The sequence below is a fragment of the Populus alba genome, chromosome 18 (assembly GCF_005239225.2).
Source record: "Populus alba chromosome 18, ASM523922v2, whole genome shotgun sequence".
In the NCBI taxonomy this organism is placed as follows: domain Eukaryota; kingdom Viridiplantae; phylum Streptophyta; class Magnoliopsida; order Malpighiales; family Salicaceae; genus Populus; species Populus alba.
In genome coordinates, this window is record NC_133301.1 from 7,325,707 (window position 1) to 7,342,996 (window position 17,290).

The following is a 17,290-nucleotide window of genomic DNA, read 5'->3' on the forward strand; positions in this document are numbered from 1 at the left end:
AAGTTAATTACCTTCTTATGGATAGACTTTGACACTGGGGCTTCAGGAAAGTGCATCAATGGTCTCAACATAGCTGACACCATTGGTCTGCTATTTTCTCTCCTATCTTATAATACAAAATATAGTGTTTTAGTTTTCTTTAACATATAAAGTTGAGAATAATGGAATGTGTTGGGTTATGCCTTAGCCAACCTTCCTATTTATATAGAGGCGGCAGAACACTGTAGTAAATATAATGATTACAACATCCTATATTAATTTTCTATTCTGATAGATACATGATTAACTGTAATGATTATAACATCCTATATTAATTTCCTATTCTATAATATGCCCCCTCAAGCTAAGTGGGGGATCAACCCGAAGCTTGAACCGAAAAGCAGTAAAGGATGCAACAGGAAGCAGTTTAGTGAAGATATCGGCAAGTTGATCCAGAGAGGGAACAAAACGAATCTGAATTTCTTTCTTGCCAACACGGTCACGGACAAAGTGATAAATCTGGACGGGTGAAGGTAAGATATTGAAGAGCACCATGATTGACGAAATCGTGTAGGATCAGAGAATGAATGATCCGATAATAAAATGACTTTCGAAGGGGAGACTGGAGTATCAACTGGTTTGCAGGAAATCATATCAGCTCGGGTGAGGATGTCAAGAATATATATATATATATGTTGACACAACATTAAACCTATACTGGTAGACTGAATTTCAATACCCAGAAAGTAGTGAACAACACCTAAGTCATAAAGCTTGAACTCAGAGCTAAGTAACTGTATAAGGTGATGGAGCATAGCAGAGTTACTACTCGTGAGTAGAATATCATCAACATACACCAGGAGATAAAAGATATTAGTACCATCAGATAATATAAACAGGAAGGTGTCAACCTTGGAAGCTCGGAAACCGATGGAGAGCAAAAAATCACTTAGACTAGTGTACCATACTCTCGGTGCTTGTTTCAAACCATACAATGATTTGTGCAATCTGCACACATGAGATGGAAGAGAAGAGTCAACAAAACCTGGAGGTTGTTTCATGTAGACCTCTTCAGTAAGAACACCATTGAGGAAGGCAATATAAATACCAAACTGACGAATCTTTCAATTTCGCGAAACGGCGATACAGAAAACCAATCGGATAGTGGCCTACTTAATAATTGGACTTGAAGGTTTCAGAATAATCAAACCTTCCTACTGGGGTAAAACCTCTAGCAACAAGGTGCCGCTTTATAGCACTCAATACTACCATCAACACGACGTTTGATCTGATATACCAATCTACTGCCAACAACGTTCATCGAAGGATAAAATGGAACAAGTGCAATTTTCGCATAAAGTGGCGATCTTATCACACATAGCATTATGCCAAACTGCATACCGGTCAGCATCAGAGAATGCAAAAGGCTCAAAAGAGGGAGAATACAGTACCCGTGTGGAGGTAGAAGTAGCGGCAGTGGAAGCAACCACATTAGTTGTCTTCGGCTGCCGCGGTCTAAGAGTCATAGGATGTCTGCTGTGTGCTGGTGGAGACGCAGGGGAAGACGGTTGTAGCGAGGAGACCTGTGGCAGCTGATAAAAAGACAAATCAACCATAAGTTGCAGACCAGCGGGAGAGGATGATAAAAAAAGCTCAGCCTTAAGCACAGGACTGTCAGCAAAGGAGGGGCTGGAAGCAGAGGACTAAAGCTGCAAGAGTACTGGCTAGGGAGGCGAAGCAAGAGAGGGACTAGAAAGTGCCCCCAAGACCATGAGGAAAGAGACCAATTGACGATCTGAACCTGCATCATAAGGGTTAGATAAACAAGCATGGGATGATGGCCAAGGGATGGGTGGAGGCTATTGTTGGGTGGCTGTTTTGGACTGGTAGAACGAAGTGTTGTGGGTTGTTTGGGTGGTTGGTGAAAGTGGGGGGCGGTGGGTGGTTTAGCAAATAAATTATGGTGAGATGCAATGTCAAGACATCGATAACCAAGATGCCGAGGAACTAGATCCAAAAAAACACACATGGAGAGGAATGAAAATTCAATTTATGATTATTACATGGACGTAAAAAAGAAAAACAGCGAGACACCCAAAGGTTCGTAAAAAATGATAATCAGGAGACCATTGAAATAAACAATCAAATGGAGAGAGATGAGCAAGAATAGGAGTAGGCATGCGATTTATAAGATAAACAGAGGTTTCAAAAAAAGCATAATTCCAGAATCGAAAAGGTGTTTTACATTGCCCTAAAAGAGTAAGACTTGTTTCCACAATATGCCTATGACGACGCTCTACTGTTCCATTTTGTTTCATGAGTATGGGGACAAATGACGATAATGAATACCAATGGTTTTGAAAAAATATGGATAGTTTTGGGTATTCACCGCCTCAATCGGTTTGAACAGATTTTATTTTTAATGAAAATTGACGTTTGATAACAGTCTGAAATTGATGAAAAATAGAGTAAATATCAGACTTGGCAACGAGAGGATAATACCATACATATTTAGTATAAGCATAAACAAATATAACAAAATAACGATAGCCATCTGAAGAAAAAAGAGGAGCAGGGCCCTATACATCACTAAAAATTAATTAAAATAGAGTAGAAGTTTTGTGACCCGTAGGTCCTAAAGAAGTGCAACTATGATTTTCCTAAAGGACAACTTTGACATTGAAAATTAAGACATTTGTTGTTACAAATGATCTTCTTTTTTGAGATTAACAATTGAAAAATACGTGAAGTAAGATGACCTAGTCGACAATGCCATAAATCGGTAGAGGCAGAAGTGCAGGGAGACCAATAGGCTGGAGGAACTGACGTGACAAAAGACTTGGTCAGGGCATAGAGACCATCTTTACTTTGACTTGAGAGAAGGACTTCATGGGTGTTGAAATCCTTGACATAAAACACACGAGGGTGAAATTCAAAATAAACATTATTATCAAGACAATTTCTAAACAGAGAGCAGAGGTTTCGTGATTGCAGGAACATGAAGAACATTAGATAAGGTGAAAGAACGATGTGGTGTATATATTTTTGTATGACCAAGATGAGATATAGGAAGGCCCTTACCATCACCAACATGCAAATTATCATTACTAAGATACGGTTCTGAAGCGATTAAGGTGGCAAGATCAGGTGTGACGTGTTGATTGGCACCGATATCTAGAAACTAATCAACAGAACTGGTTGAGGAGAGATTGCGCTGCACCAGATTGGCAGTAGGTTGTTGGCCATAACCTCGCTACTGGAATTGAGGACAATGGGGAGCTGTATGGCCAAAATTATGACACAGTTAGCAGCGTGGATTCTGCCCCCTATTGCGTTGCCAAGAGCCCTGCCTATTGTCACCAAAGAAGGAGTTTTGAAAGCTGCGGTGATCAGGTTTGCAGCCAGCAAATCAGTTGCCTCTACTATTGGACTGGTTAGGACACTAGCCACCATTGAAGCGGCCCCTGCTGCGGCCATAATTGCCAAAAGTATGGCGTTGCGCAACAAGAGCAGAAGATGGAATGCTGGGTGTGGGCAGCAGAGGAGCATGTATGGCAGCAGAAGATTTGTGAAGAAATTCATGTGTGAGGAGATGGCTGTGAAGATCTGCATATGATAAAGGTTCAACCTTGGTAATAAAACAGGTAACTAAGTCTTTAAACTCTCCCCGAAGACCACGAAACACATATAAATTGAAATCTTCAAACGAAACTAGCCGACCAGCAGTGATCAATTCATCAAATAAGGCCTTCGCTTTTTGCATAAATTGAGTTACTAATTCATCACCCTGTCGAAGATCCTGAAGAGAGCCGTGAAGTTGCATAATACGAGAGTTGGAGGTGGAAGCGAGAGCTCACTCAAGAGTGCCCCAAGCCGAACAAGAACTTTAACAGCCAACAACAAGATGCAAAACTTCCATAGATAGGGAGAGAAGAAAAGCACTTAGAATGAGTTGGTCCTGTTGTTTCCAGGTTTGAAAAAATGGATTTACCTGAAGAGAGATACCATCATAGGCAAGAACATATGTTGGAGCCATCAACAAAATAAAAAACTCCTTGGCCTAGGAGATAAGGCAACATCTGCATACGCCAATATAAATAATTGGTGTTTGTTAATTTGAGGGAGATGACTTGATGAGTGTGAGAAAGGGAGATAATGCTTGCAGTAGTAGAGGCAGTAAAGGCAGCAAACGTGGCTGCAAGAGGAGGCGTTCACCAGCCATGGCAGAGGAGGCGCTACAAGAGAAGAGGGTTGCATTGCCGAGAAGAAGAAAGCTAGATTGTTTGGTGCTACAGAAATTTTTAAGATGTATGTAGCGGCTGTTCGACTGAAGAAGGGAGGCTGGGAGGCTGTGAGAAAAAGTAGGTTTAATTTTTTTTTAGGGTTTCGTGGCTCTGATACCAAATTAAGAATAATGGAATGTGTTGGGTTTGTGCCTTAACCAACCTTCCTATTTACATAGAGGCAGCAGAACACTGCAGTAACTGTAATGATTACAACATCCTATATTAACTTCCTGTTCTGATAGATACATGAGTAATTGTAATGATTACAACATCCTATATTAATTTCCTATTCTATAATATATAAAATAAGTATGTTCTAACTAGATAGTTGTGATCGTTTTATTAAATTACAATTAGAAATCTTGCTAAGTCTGGTACTAATGTTTTTGTTGCTGAAATTTACATAATTTTATTAGAAGAAGGATGATTAGGTTTGTTCTTTTGTTTCTTGTATACCTTGAAACATAAATTTACGACGGTCTGAACATAACCGAGTTTAGTAATGTGGGCAGTTATGATCTTAATTATTATTCTTTTGTTTCAGCTGAGCAATTAGGTTTCGACAGTTACATTACGGATTTTTGGTCGGAGGTTGCACTAATTTTCTAGATGGTGTAAATTATGGATCTAATGGAGCTGCATCCTTGATTCTACTGGCTCTCTTGCGGTGATTACTGATCATATGCCTCTCATAACTAAAACCTTGTATTATTCCGTATGAATTTTGCGTAATCTTGTTTGCTTGGGCAACGCTAACTATTCATATGTTTCTTTTGAGTATGTGAAGGGAGAACTATTTACAATGAATGCTCAGTTATTTAATCACAATATCACGGTTTCACGAATTTCCAAGATCTTGGGAAGCGAGGAAGTTGCTAGGAAGTACTTGAGCCAATGCATCTATGTGTCTGATATGGGCCATAACGACTACCTCAACAATTATTTCTTGGACGACTACAATAGCAGTAAGCTACATACTCCTGAAGAATTTGCTCAACTTCTCATTGAAAATTATGAAACTCAGCTGGAGGTTAGCCCTAATTAATGTCTCTTGTAAAAGAACAATTAATGTTTGACGTGAATGGAAACAAACAAAGACGTGAGTGGAAACAATAATTAGCCCTACTTAATCTCTACTTAATGTCACTTCATTCCGTTTTTTTTTTCCTTGCTGCCAGAAATTGTATTGCTCAGGAGCAAGAAAGATAGCTGTGTTCGGACTTATTCGGGTAGGATGTATGCCGCACAAAATACAAAACCATCCCGATGACGTAGATGCATCTTCTTCATGTGTAGAAAAGTTCAACAGTGATGTTCACATTTTCAACGACAAGCTAGCTTCCAACACTGCTACATAAACTTAATGAAAAGCATGCTGATGCTGTGTTTACCTACATAAACTCTTATGAAATTGATTCTGATGATCAGCCAAATACAGGTACGAATCCCCTCTCTCCCTCTCCCTCTCCCTCTCCCTCTCTCTCTCTCTCTCTCTCGGTTTAAGACGACTTTTTTGTTACGCCTCTGATACCAATATTACTTTTTCTTGCTTGCAGGTTTTACATATACCCGTGAGAGAGCTGTTGTGAGGTAGCATCTGGTTCAGTCCCATGTGCATCTCTCTCCGTCCCATGTAGCAACAGGAGTGACCATGTGTACTGGGATGGAGAAGATGATTGTCCAATAAGTTCTTAGAGAATAAAAATATTGTGACTGTAAGAGCAATGGAAAGACATATCCACTGTCTTTTTATAGCCTTTCCACAATATAATTCCAATAAAATTTGCCTTTAGGCATTAGTCCCAAGAAGCAATAATAATGAATAAATCATTTGGATATCATACTTAGAACCTGTTTGGTAACGTGGCAGCGTCCACGTTTCCAGCGTTTCGTTGCATCAACCTGTTTGGTTCAACTGCAACCACCGTTTTATAAACTCCATGGGGCCCACATAAATTGAGTTTTCAAACGCAGGGTAAAACAAAAGCATGTGAGGGCTGCTTTTTTACCGTTGCTGCTGTTCAGAAAACGCAGCAAACTTTAACAAAAAATTAATTTCACACCAAAAAATTAATTTTTCACCCTATCTGCCCTCAACTACACACCATTGTCTCCCCCTCTTCTGCAATATTCGTCCCTGAGCTCCCGATCCACAGCTACCCTCTTCTCAAAAAATTAGTTCTCCTCCTCGCCACAAAACACACCCACACACTCGTTCTCAAGACAAAAGGTAAAAGAGAGACAGAGAGATAAGGAGAGAGTTGGGCTTCTTCCTCATCATCTCTCTTGGCTGCGAGGGAGAGAGATAGTTTACTGCTGTTGTAAACAAGGTTAGACATCACTTAATCCTGCTTTCAGTTGATTGATTGTGATGCGTCGTCCATTCTCTAACAAAGACACGAATTGGTTGTTAGCCGACTGTAAATCAAGCCCATCTGCCACCGATCTGCTGTCATGAGGAACTCATCTCGCGTTTGAAGAAGACATGCACTGACCCAGGTAATTTTATTCCCACTTGACCTAAAAATTTTTTTAGATCATTTTGTATCATCTTAAACTAACTGTTTTTCCTAACAAAAATTATCTCTTCCTGTGACTTTTATTTGTAGAACCAACGAGATCATCAAAATATTATCTTCCTGGAAAGCTGAAGCAGAAGCATCTTACAAAGCTCATTCTCGGTTGCACACGAAATTACCAGGTTAGTTGCTCTATATCGGTTCAACAATTACTGTATCTGTCTCATTGGAAATTTTGCATGTGATTGTGGTTCTGCGTTGTGTTAAAATTTGACATGTGAATATTTGCTTACACTTTTATGCATACATAGGCACAAATACATTTGATATCCTGTTGGTTTTGATGTGGGTTTTTTTTTAAATGGAGCTACCCGTCATTATCTTCATTGTCTCTGCTAAAATTCAATTTTAATCTCTTCTGTCATGCATTACTGTATTTTTCTCCAGGTTTTTGTTTGTTTTTTCAAATTACTTGTGTTACGACATGTGTCATGTTTCTAAACTAATATATATTGTCAAAATTAACATAAGGATCTATTTTTATTAACAAAAAATAGTTTTAGGTACTCAAATTAAAAAAATAAATTCATGGATTAAGTTTAGTTTGGCTCAAATTCAGTATATATATATTTTTTTTAATTTAGCCAACTTACTATTTTAGATTCCATTATTGAGGAGTTATAGTCTCTTTTGCTGTAGTTTTAGACTAAAAACCGAGTTGACTATTTATTGAATCTCTTATCACTATTTTTTTGTTTTCTTGTCACCAAACACAATTGAGATACAGTCTTATCTGTTGTTAGTTAGATTTCCTTCCGAATTGAATTTGTTTTGAAGCTGAAATTCAATTCTATTTTTGATGCAACCAAGTGCTCTTACTGGCAGTTGCAGTCCCTGAGTGCCTGCCTCAATGCTTTGCTTCTATGGATCATACACATAGATTTCAAGTATTATCTTGTGTGTTCTCTGCAATTAGCATTACTAGAATGATTATTTGTGTTCAACATAGTTTTCACTAGGCATGACCTAAAAAGTGTGTAGATTATGATATCTTATTGTAAAGCACAACTAGTTCAATTATACTTCCTCTGCATCCAGCATTAAGAATTTGGAGGTATGCTTTATGGTTACAAATTCATTTGCACTATCTCCACAAATACATTAATTTCATGAGTTTGAGTGTTTTTTTTTTATTATTATTAATATGTCAAGTACATGTAGAATTTAGAAGTAATCATCTTCAACTTTGATACAATTATTGTAGTTCTGTACTGAATAAAGCTCTTACTATCAAGTCATAATCCAAAATACAATAGGAAGGAAAGTTTTGGTTTATTGCTCCACAGAAACCTGTCTCTTTTGCTTGTCCTTCTACTTTTGGTCTCTTTAAGTCATAGCTACTTACGATTTATTTTTATCCTCAATTTTAAAGGAAATGCCTTTTTTATTAGAGGAATTTACACTTTGTATTGATGGTGTCTGAACTGGTGGTGAAAAACAGTTTAATTTGTTAGTAAAAGAGGCTGCAACTTTCAGGATGAAGGCAACCCTGTTTTTGTTCCCATTTCTTTTAGTTTAATCAAAATGATCTATTTTCTTTTTTATAGCTCATGCATATCATACGAGCTGTGGGTAATTTTGTCAATAACATTTTATTTAGATTTCATACATGAGTCTCATGTCCAAAAATCTGTCATTTTGGATGACAAGGTTTGACATAATTAGGGATGTAGGGATCAATTGTAGACTCACCTCACCCTCTTATATGTACACAAATTAGGAAAAAAACGAGAACATGGACGATTCTCAATCACAAGATAAGGCTTGTTGGACTAGAGAGATGTTGCATGCTTTTTGTGACATATGTATTAAAGCAATTGAGCAAGGTATGCGACCCAACACCCATTTCGACAAAGCTGGGTGGAAGTTTGTTATGAATAGCTTTAAGGATCAAACTGGCCATGCATTAACGAAAGCACAATTAAAGAATAAGTGGGACAGAATTAAAAAAGATTGGAGAATATGGAAAAGGTTGATTTTCGAAACAGGAGTAGGATGGAGTGCTGAACTTGGAACAATTGCAGCTCCTGATGAATGGTGGAAAGCTAAAAAACCAGGTCTGTTTTTTTTCTGTATTTTTACAGCTGTTCTTTACTGTTTGGTTGCATGCTTTCACATAATTTTTTATGCATTTTTTCATTCATTGTCCCGTGTTGTAGGAGATACGCGGGGCAAGAAAGTTTAGGCATGCTGGGATCGATCCAGCTTTTGTGTTGTAAATATGATATCATGTTTTACAAACACTGTTGCAACCGGTCAGTATGCTTGGGCTCCATCGCAGGGTCTGAATTCTGATGAAGATGGTGGCGGTCAAATGCACACTAACGCAATGAATGATGACCCTCATCTTCATGAAGGTAGTGGAGATTCTGAGGAGGGTAGTCTTCCCAATTTCGTTGCCGATGTGGAGAATAATGGTGGCTGGTGTGACTTTTGCCAATAGCACAAGCAATCCCACCGGTAGTAGTGGGAAAAGAAAAGGTGTGCAACAAAGTTCTACACAAAATGAGAAAAAAAAAAGGGAGTGTCGGAAAGGGGATCGCAATTATTTACTCGATTAGATAAGTTAGTGGATAGTGTTTCTACCAAGAGTGAATGCACGTCAAGTGTTTTGGATAAAAAAGGTTGTAGCATAGAAGAGGTGATGAAGGAGTTTCACTCCATTGAGGAAGTGGTGTTCGGTAGTGAGTTGTATTGTTTTGCAACTGAGTTTTTTATGGTTAGAAGTAGGAGGGAAATGTGGGCAACAATTGGTGATATGGACCGAAAATTTCAGTGGCTGAAATTAATGTTCGATCGAAGGGCAAACTACCGACCTTCAAGTAAGTTTACATTTCATACATGGAAAACTTACATTAATGTGTGTTATTGTGTGTTGTGTGTTGCAGCAATGAAATTCTGTTTTGTGTCAAAAAAATTTCAATGTTTATGTGTTTTTTCACAGGTTAAAGTGCAGCTCAAATTTGAGGTTCATGAGGTGTTGCTACGGCTGTAGAATTGGAAAATGGGTTATGCAAACGGTTCTGCCTTTGCTGTTTTTCCCAGGTTTCGTAACTTGTAACGTATCATATGTTGAACACTTTTTATGTATTTGTAGTTGTCGGCTGTTTGTTATGTTTGAGAAATTATTAACAGCTATTGTTGTTCCTTTTAGAAGCTGTTATTGTAGGTTTAATAGTCTACTTTCAATGCTGGATAAATCTGTTTTCAGTTGGCTTTTTTCAGCCTTGAATTTTATATTGTAACGTAATGGATTGCATTGTGTTTTATGTGTTGAATGGCTGCTGATTGGTTGAATGTATGTTGAGTTGAAAGGCAGCTGAATGGTTGCACTATAGTTCCTTGCATGACTGTTTGAAAGTTGGTTGAATGGGAGTTGGTACCTTTGAATGGTTGGGGATGGTAAAAATGTTTGCTGCTGGGTTTGGCAGCAGTAAATATATGTTGGTGTGTGTGTTTCTATTTAAGATGCATTAGAATTCCTTTGCATTTTCATTGGCTGGACACAAAATTTGCAAGCATTCCAACGTGTATTGATGGCTGTTTCAGGAGGTTCTGTTGCTGTTTTTACACTGCAACGTGAAGTGCATTGACTTTAGAAGGTTGGTTGTTAATTTTATGGATGCTTTTTAGTTAATAATGCTTTATATTTATGTTTTGTTAGCAGAATGTTGGTGTAAACAATTGTATGGCTGCTGCTCTTACAATTAAACAAGTGTATTTATGGTTTTTTTTCAACTGACAGCAGCCCCTTCTCTTTATGGCTGCTGTTATTGTCAATTAAATAAGTGCATTTATGGTTTTTGAGCTTCCTTGTGCATGTACTTGAGAAAAGCCTTAAGTTTTTTTTCATGCATGTGCATGTTAATGTGCAGTTCAAGTGGTAAAAAGTGCTTTGATATTAAGGGTTGAGTCATTGAGAGTAGGTAGTTCTGAAGCCTCTTTGGAAAGATTATACACATGCGCAATGTGCTCTTGTCTGCTAGTGCATTTCCCTACTGTTTTTGGGTCTTTTTATAATGCAGAATCGACAACATTTTTTTCACATAACAAGCTTATCTAATTTCTGGCCAAGTCATGGATAATTAAGTTGTAATATGAAAATGGAAAATATTGCATTAACATAAAGAGAAAGTCATAGCTTATAAGAAAGTAGCTGAAGACTCTTCTTATATAAGTAATGTTTTAATCTCAACTCTTATAAGTTTTTCCACCACAAAGTCACAATAAATCTATTGTTTTTTCCTTAAACTAATTGACATTTCATATAATAAGTCTTAGGTTTTATAAATATCCTTGTTTGAACTTTGAAAGGGAAAGTCATAGCTTGATGATAAAACTAGATGGAGTAATGTCTGTTTTGAAAGGGAAAGTCTAGGAAACTAAAAATTGTTTTCTACGTTTTACACCTTACTACCAATTCGGGATTGCATGGCATTTCAAATCAGAACCAAGTTCTCTGAATGCATACTACTCTAAAAGAACACCGTGATAGGATACAAGGGATATGAATATAGGCCCTATATAGTGCAGGTCTTAATTATATAAAAAGGGATTCTAATGTTTTTGCATCAACTGTTCTGAAAAGTTAGCTAATTTCTGCTATCAATTGAAAAGATATTCTATATTCTTCATATATTAATTGAAAAAAATTTGATATTACCCTGGCGGTGATAATCGTGTACATTACAATTATTGTTGTGTTAAAAAATAGTGGATGCGTTACGTATACGTTAAAGATGCTCGATCTGTACCGCTTGATCGAACATAGATGTTTTATGTTAAGACTGTCATGAACGACAAAAAAATTCAAAATAATTTAGTCAATGAACATTTATTTTGTATCGATACGATGCAGGTTAAAAATTGATTAAATTGTTTTTTTTTAGATATGGATGCGAACTGGTTTAATGCGCTATTTGATGAACATTATGAAAATGTTATGAATAATGTTGGTCGGCATGTGTCCGATGGGTTTGCTGGTACAAGTTCTGTAAGTGGATTTGGAGGAAGTTTCAGTGATGGTTATGGAAACTACAATAGTGAGGTTCAGGATGATGACATAAATCAACAGGATGACGATGACAGTGGAGAATTATTTTGGCGTAGAGAGTGTGATCGCAAAAAATTAGTCATCTGCACTGCAGGAGCAATGGCTTTATATCACGAAACGTATATTTATAAAGAGCCATGTATGAATTCATATAACACTGGCATGCGATGGTTGATGGAAATTCTAAATGGTCATTGGATACGTTGTGTGAACATGTTTCGGATGGATTCTGACACATTAAAAAGTTTGGCTTTGGAGTTGGAAACGATGTATGGGTTGAAACCGTCTAGACGGATGAGTGTTATTGAGAAATTAGGCATGTTTGTCTACACTTTAGCTCTAGGAGCGTCGAATAGGGAAGTGCAGGAGCGTTTTCAGCATTCAGGTGAAACTGTTTCAAGAAATTTCAATGCGGTGCTTCGTTCTGTGTGCTTGCTTGCAACGCATATAATAAGACCAGTTGATCCAGAATTCACAACAACTCCATTGGAAATTGCAATGAATCCGAGATACATGCCCTATTTCAAGGTAAGCAATATTGTGTACAAGTAGTTGAATATTTCAAAAGCTTATAATCAAAATATTTACGTGCAATTAAATTGATTCGGCAATACACTTTATGTTTTTGTAGAATTGCATTGGAGCGATTGATGGAACACATGTACGTGCATGTGTTTCACAAGAAAATCAAATACCATTCATTGGTAGAAAAGGTATACCGACGCAAAATGTAATGGCAGCATGTAGCTTTGACATGCAATTTACATTTGTTTGGGCTGGGTGGGAAGGTAGTGCTCATGATACAAGAATATTTTATGAGGCGATTGGAAATACAAACATACAATTTCCGAGGCCACCAGAAGGTAGATTTTCTTTAAAAAAATATGTTTGTTCTGCTGTTCTAATTTTTTTTTATGAAGTTTTTTTGTAAGTGGGAAAAAATTCTGACATCTATGCAAGGAAGTATTATCTTGTTGATTCGGGATATCCGAATGAGTACGGTTACTTGGGTCCATATAGAGGGGAAATATATCATCTTCCAGAATTTCGTCGACGAGGACAACCCCGAAGTCGAGAGGAACTATTTAACCGAGTCCATTCATCATTACGATGTGTGATCGAACGTACATTTGGAGTTTGGAAGAAAAGATGGCGAATCTTGCAAACCATGCCTGAGTTTCCTTACGAATCACAGGTTAAAATTGTTGTCGCATCAATGGCGCTGCACAACTATATTCGACGGAAGTCGAGCCAAGATGTTGCATTCAACAACTTTGATAACCACCCTGATTTCGTTCCTCAAGATATTTTTCCCGATGTCGTTCCACAATCACAAACGAGTTCACACCAGAGGGCGTCGGGTATGGATGATATTCGTGATGGCATTGCAAATTGTTTGATGGGGCAATAATATGTAATTGTAATAACAAAGCAAACTTTGATTATTTAGCCGGTATTTATGTGCAAACAATATTTTATTTCCTCTTAACAAAAAAACTTATTTTATTTATGTCCTTTTTAGTCATTTTAGTTCCAAAAGCAACCGCAACCACAATTTAACCAAACATTTTTTTAACCACAATAAAGTCAAACCACAACTTTAACCAAACACTCAAATTATATACACAAACCACAGAAAAAGCACTTTTTTCAAAAATCACTTTTTTCCAACCGCAACCACAACAATTCCAGCAAAAACAAACACTCTCTTAAACTCCATTCATAGAAGGATTTATTCTTAAAGTATAGAAGTCGATTCGGAGATACTCTTGCCCTTAAAATTGAAAGAAGGATGCATACGTACTTGCATAAACCAAAACAACTTCATTTTTTATATTTATATCTGTGAAATCTCGTATGTGGTCATGATAGGTTTAAAGATCATGGCTTCTGCTGCTAGCTTTAATTAATGTCTCTACAAATTCCTATACTGATAACACAAAATCAAGGTCTCCAACTTGATGTGAAGTCTATCTCAACAAATTTCTAAACTGATCGTGTGCTGCATGACTTTGATATATTTTAAGCCCTTCTTAACTCCTTTTCCTCATGATTTTTTTTAAAAAACTATACTTGATTATACAGGGAGTGAGACGAGAGGAATTAAATCCTAACACAAATTAATATCCAAGTGTATAAATTAAAACTTTATTTAATTTAGAACTCTTTTAGCTTTATTTATTATGTTAATATTATTATATAAACAACCAAACCAAAGAGAGTTGAGATATTCAGTATTGATTGAGTGATAAAAAATAAAATTTGTTTTCTTATAGTAAAGAATATTTTATTTTTTTATAAAATTCTATATATATCTATATATATATGATTGCTATATTTTTTTTGTTTTTTTTGTTTGCGTCAAATTCTTACCATTATGGGATATAATATATTTTGGAGGCGCAAAATAAAACTATACCATGATAAACATGAATTTTTAAATAGTAATTTACCATAAAAAATTACTCCACTATGATACTATATGTAACGTATCAATTTTTTTTTTAATGATTATCTAATATTAATTAATTACTTAATAAAATGGGAAAAATAGCCAGCAAGGAAGTGGCTTAAAATTTCATTTCCCTATTTCCTTCTCTATGTACATGATTTAAAGTATCGGATTTATAATCCATACTTATACAGTAGATTTGCATTAAACTCACTGCATAACCTCCATGGCCGGTTATCTGGATCCCTTTCAAACCAATGAACGTATTTGCTGAATATAACTCCAAATATAATCTACTTGCTGAAAGTTTGCGCTAGAGATGCTTATCTCCAAATTAAGTTCTTTTGATTGCAATAACTTTCACCTTATTTAAGTTGAGAATAATTAGGAGGCTTAACTTATTGGTTAGCCAATCCATTCTATTAATATATATAAAGGGCAATATACAATAAGAATGGTAAGAATTACTACACAAGAGTATGATTACAATATTTCCTATATAGGTATATTTTATAATATGCCCCCTCAAGCTGAAGGTGGAGGTTCAACTCGAAACTTGAAACAAAATATAATAAATGAGGTAGTAGGACACCACTAGAAATTCTCTTAATACCAACAGACTTACCAACGGAAAACTTCTATCAGTAATTTGCGGTCACCATTACTGACGACATTTTGTTCGTATGTCATTTCATCATTAAATACCGATCGACATAGTCTGCCAGTATATACCGACAGAAGGACTGATGGAATATTCAGTTTTAAAAGAAAGGGCGGTTTGCTAATGTGGAAGTTGTTGCGGGTGATGTTACCAATAGAATCAACGAGGGATTCAAAACGGCAACTCCGTACGGTGACGTGACTGTTAAAAATGTAATATTAATTAAATCGGTTCAAAACTATAATATCGAATATATATTACATTTCTATATTATAATATTTAAAATATACTATTTCACCAAAAATTTTATTACCCTGTTAATTTGTCATTTCTTTTTAATTTGTTTGCCCAATTTAACTATGGTTTAACAACACTGCCAGCAAGTCTGCAATAACTATGGTAGCTGAAGATTGAATTAATTCATCATGCAGAAGAATCCAAACTAATTCAATCGTTTCAGTTCTGAAAGTCCCAATAGCATTTACTTATTTTCCTACTGCCAACCAGAATATTAAATGATATGGTGACCACATTCCCTTTCGGTGCAGCTTTGTAATATAATAAACTAGTTATTTGTCTCGATTTTTTGTTTTTATCATGTGTCCAATAATTTTATTAATAAAAAACATAATATATAAACTTTTCAAATATATTTTTATAATAAATTTTTTAATTATAAATTAAAATATTATCTAATTAAATAAATTAAGATTTATCTATTTAAAAATCAAATATTTAAAAAATTTATATTAAGAAATTATAATAAAAATATTAAATTCCATAGACCTTTTTCTTTTGAAAACACTTTATATTTTATATTTTTTATTTTTTAAGATTATGATTTTAGTTGTGATTGTAGTGATAGTATATACAATTAATACTTAGTGATTTTTTTCCTTTTTGTTTTTTTATCTTAGTTAATATTTATAATTAGTAATTAATGAAGCTTTAAAGCTGTATTAGCATGACTGATTTGAACTGATGAAATTATTTTGACCATGTCTTATAATAAGATATTTTTTGATAATTGAGAAAAAAAAATTTGATTTTTTTTACAGTATAAAAAACTCAGTATTACTAGACAAGAGATCTGCTGGTTAATATATTGATATTTATATAAATTAGTTAATACCAAATTACTAATTATGAATACATAATATAATCAAGAAATATTTATAATATCTTGAAAGAATAAAAAATCAATTTTCTAGCGTCATCATTTGTAATGGCATTTTGTGGTCACCATGTATGCAAACCATTTTATCACATTATTAAATGGACTAAAGAGAGTTTCAATTATATCTCTTAAAAACAATTTTTTTAAAAAATCATGTTTTTACCTATTTCTTTTATTTCCTCAAAAGAACATTAAGTTTTGGAAGATGAATTTTATAAAAAAAATGATTTTCAAGAAAATAAATTTCTTTCTTGTATTTAATATTTCATAAAAAATAAATTGAAAATAATTTTTCAAATTGGGTAATGAAAATAAGCAAGAAAATAGAAGTTTTAGTTATGAAGTTTTTTTTTTAAATAGTAATTATTTTTGTTGTTAACTTTATTTTAGCTACTATTTATTCATGGAAAATATATTATTTTTTGGTTAAGTAATGAAAAAATTAGTTAAAAAAACTATTTTTTAATGTTTTGCAGCTTTCACTACATATTCACTACCATAAAAATATCAAAACACAGACGGAATATTCCATTGGTGTCTAAAGCCTGATTCCATCAAAACTATAATTATTGATAGAATAATATACAGGACATCCAAATTATGGCATATGAGATTAGTTTTTTAATAAGAAAGCTTCAAAAAAAATGTTTTGCTTTATCTAATTATCGGTCACAACAAAACCAGGAAACTTGTTCTTACCATAATAAAAACCAAATACAATGCTCTCGTATTGTGAGACCATATCATACAATTCTTCACCCGATGGTACTGGTGAAACAACATCCCTTTCAACTCTACCTACAAACGATCCTTTTTTTATTTTATTTTATTTTTAGAGTATTTTGGTCATTTTAGATATTATATTGAAAGTTTCAAATACTGTAGGGATGATATGATGAAAAGTTTTTTATTGTAGTTGTTTTTTTATGCAAATAATAGGATATTTCCATTGATTTTTGCAATTATTGAAGAAAATAATTTTAATTAGAGATTGTATTTTCTTTGTTTACATGTTACTAGTGATTGAACATGTATTTGTATAATATTACATAAACATTTAGCAATAAAGAATGGAGTAGAAGAAATTTAGTGTGAACTTATAG

General features: G+C 34.9%; 2 protein-coding genes and 1 pseudogene across 2 annotated transcripts; all 3 read left to right on the plus strand.

The window, feature by feature from the left end:
• The window catches only part of LOC118044413 (GDSL esterase/lipase At1g29660-like), a 7,265-nt pseudogene extending 1,305 nt beyond the window's left edge, over nt 1-5,960 (plus strand).
• Nucleotides 5,961-8,579: 2,619 nt separating this feature from the next.
• On the plus strand, nt 8,580-9,287 carry LOC118044411 (L10-interacting MYB domain-containing protein-like). Its single transcript, XM_035052682.1, has 3 exons — nt 8,580-8,901; nt 9,004-9,023; nt 9,126-9,287. Exons 1-3 carry the CDS (start codon nt 8,580-8,582, stop codon nt 9,285-9,287), a joined length of 504 nt encoding a protein of 167 aa, XP_034908573.1.
• A 2,448-nt stretch (nt 9,288-11,735) lies between these two features.
• On the plus strand, nt 11,736-13,308 carry LOC118044410 (uncharacterized). The gene is made up of 3 exons (XM_035052681.1): nt 11,736-12,425; nt 12,529-12,760; nt 12,830-13,308. Exons 1-3 carry the CDS (start codon nt 11,736-11,738, stop codon nt 13,306-13,308), a joined length of 1,401 nt encoding a protein of 466 aa, XP_034908572.1.
• The last annotated feature ends 3,982 nt before the right edge of the window (nt 13,309-17,290 follow it).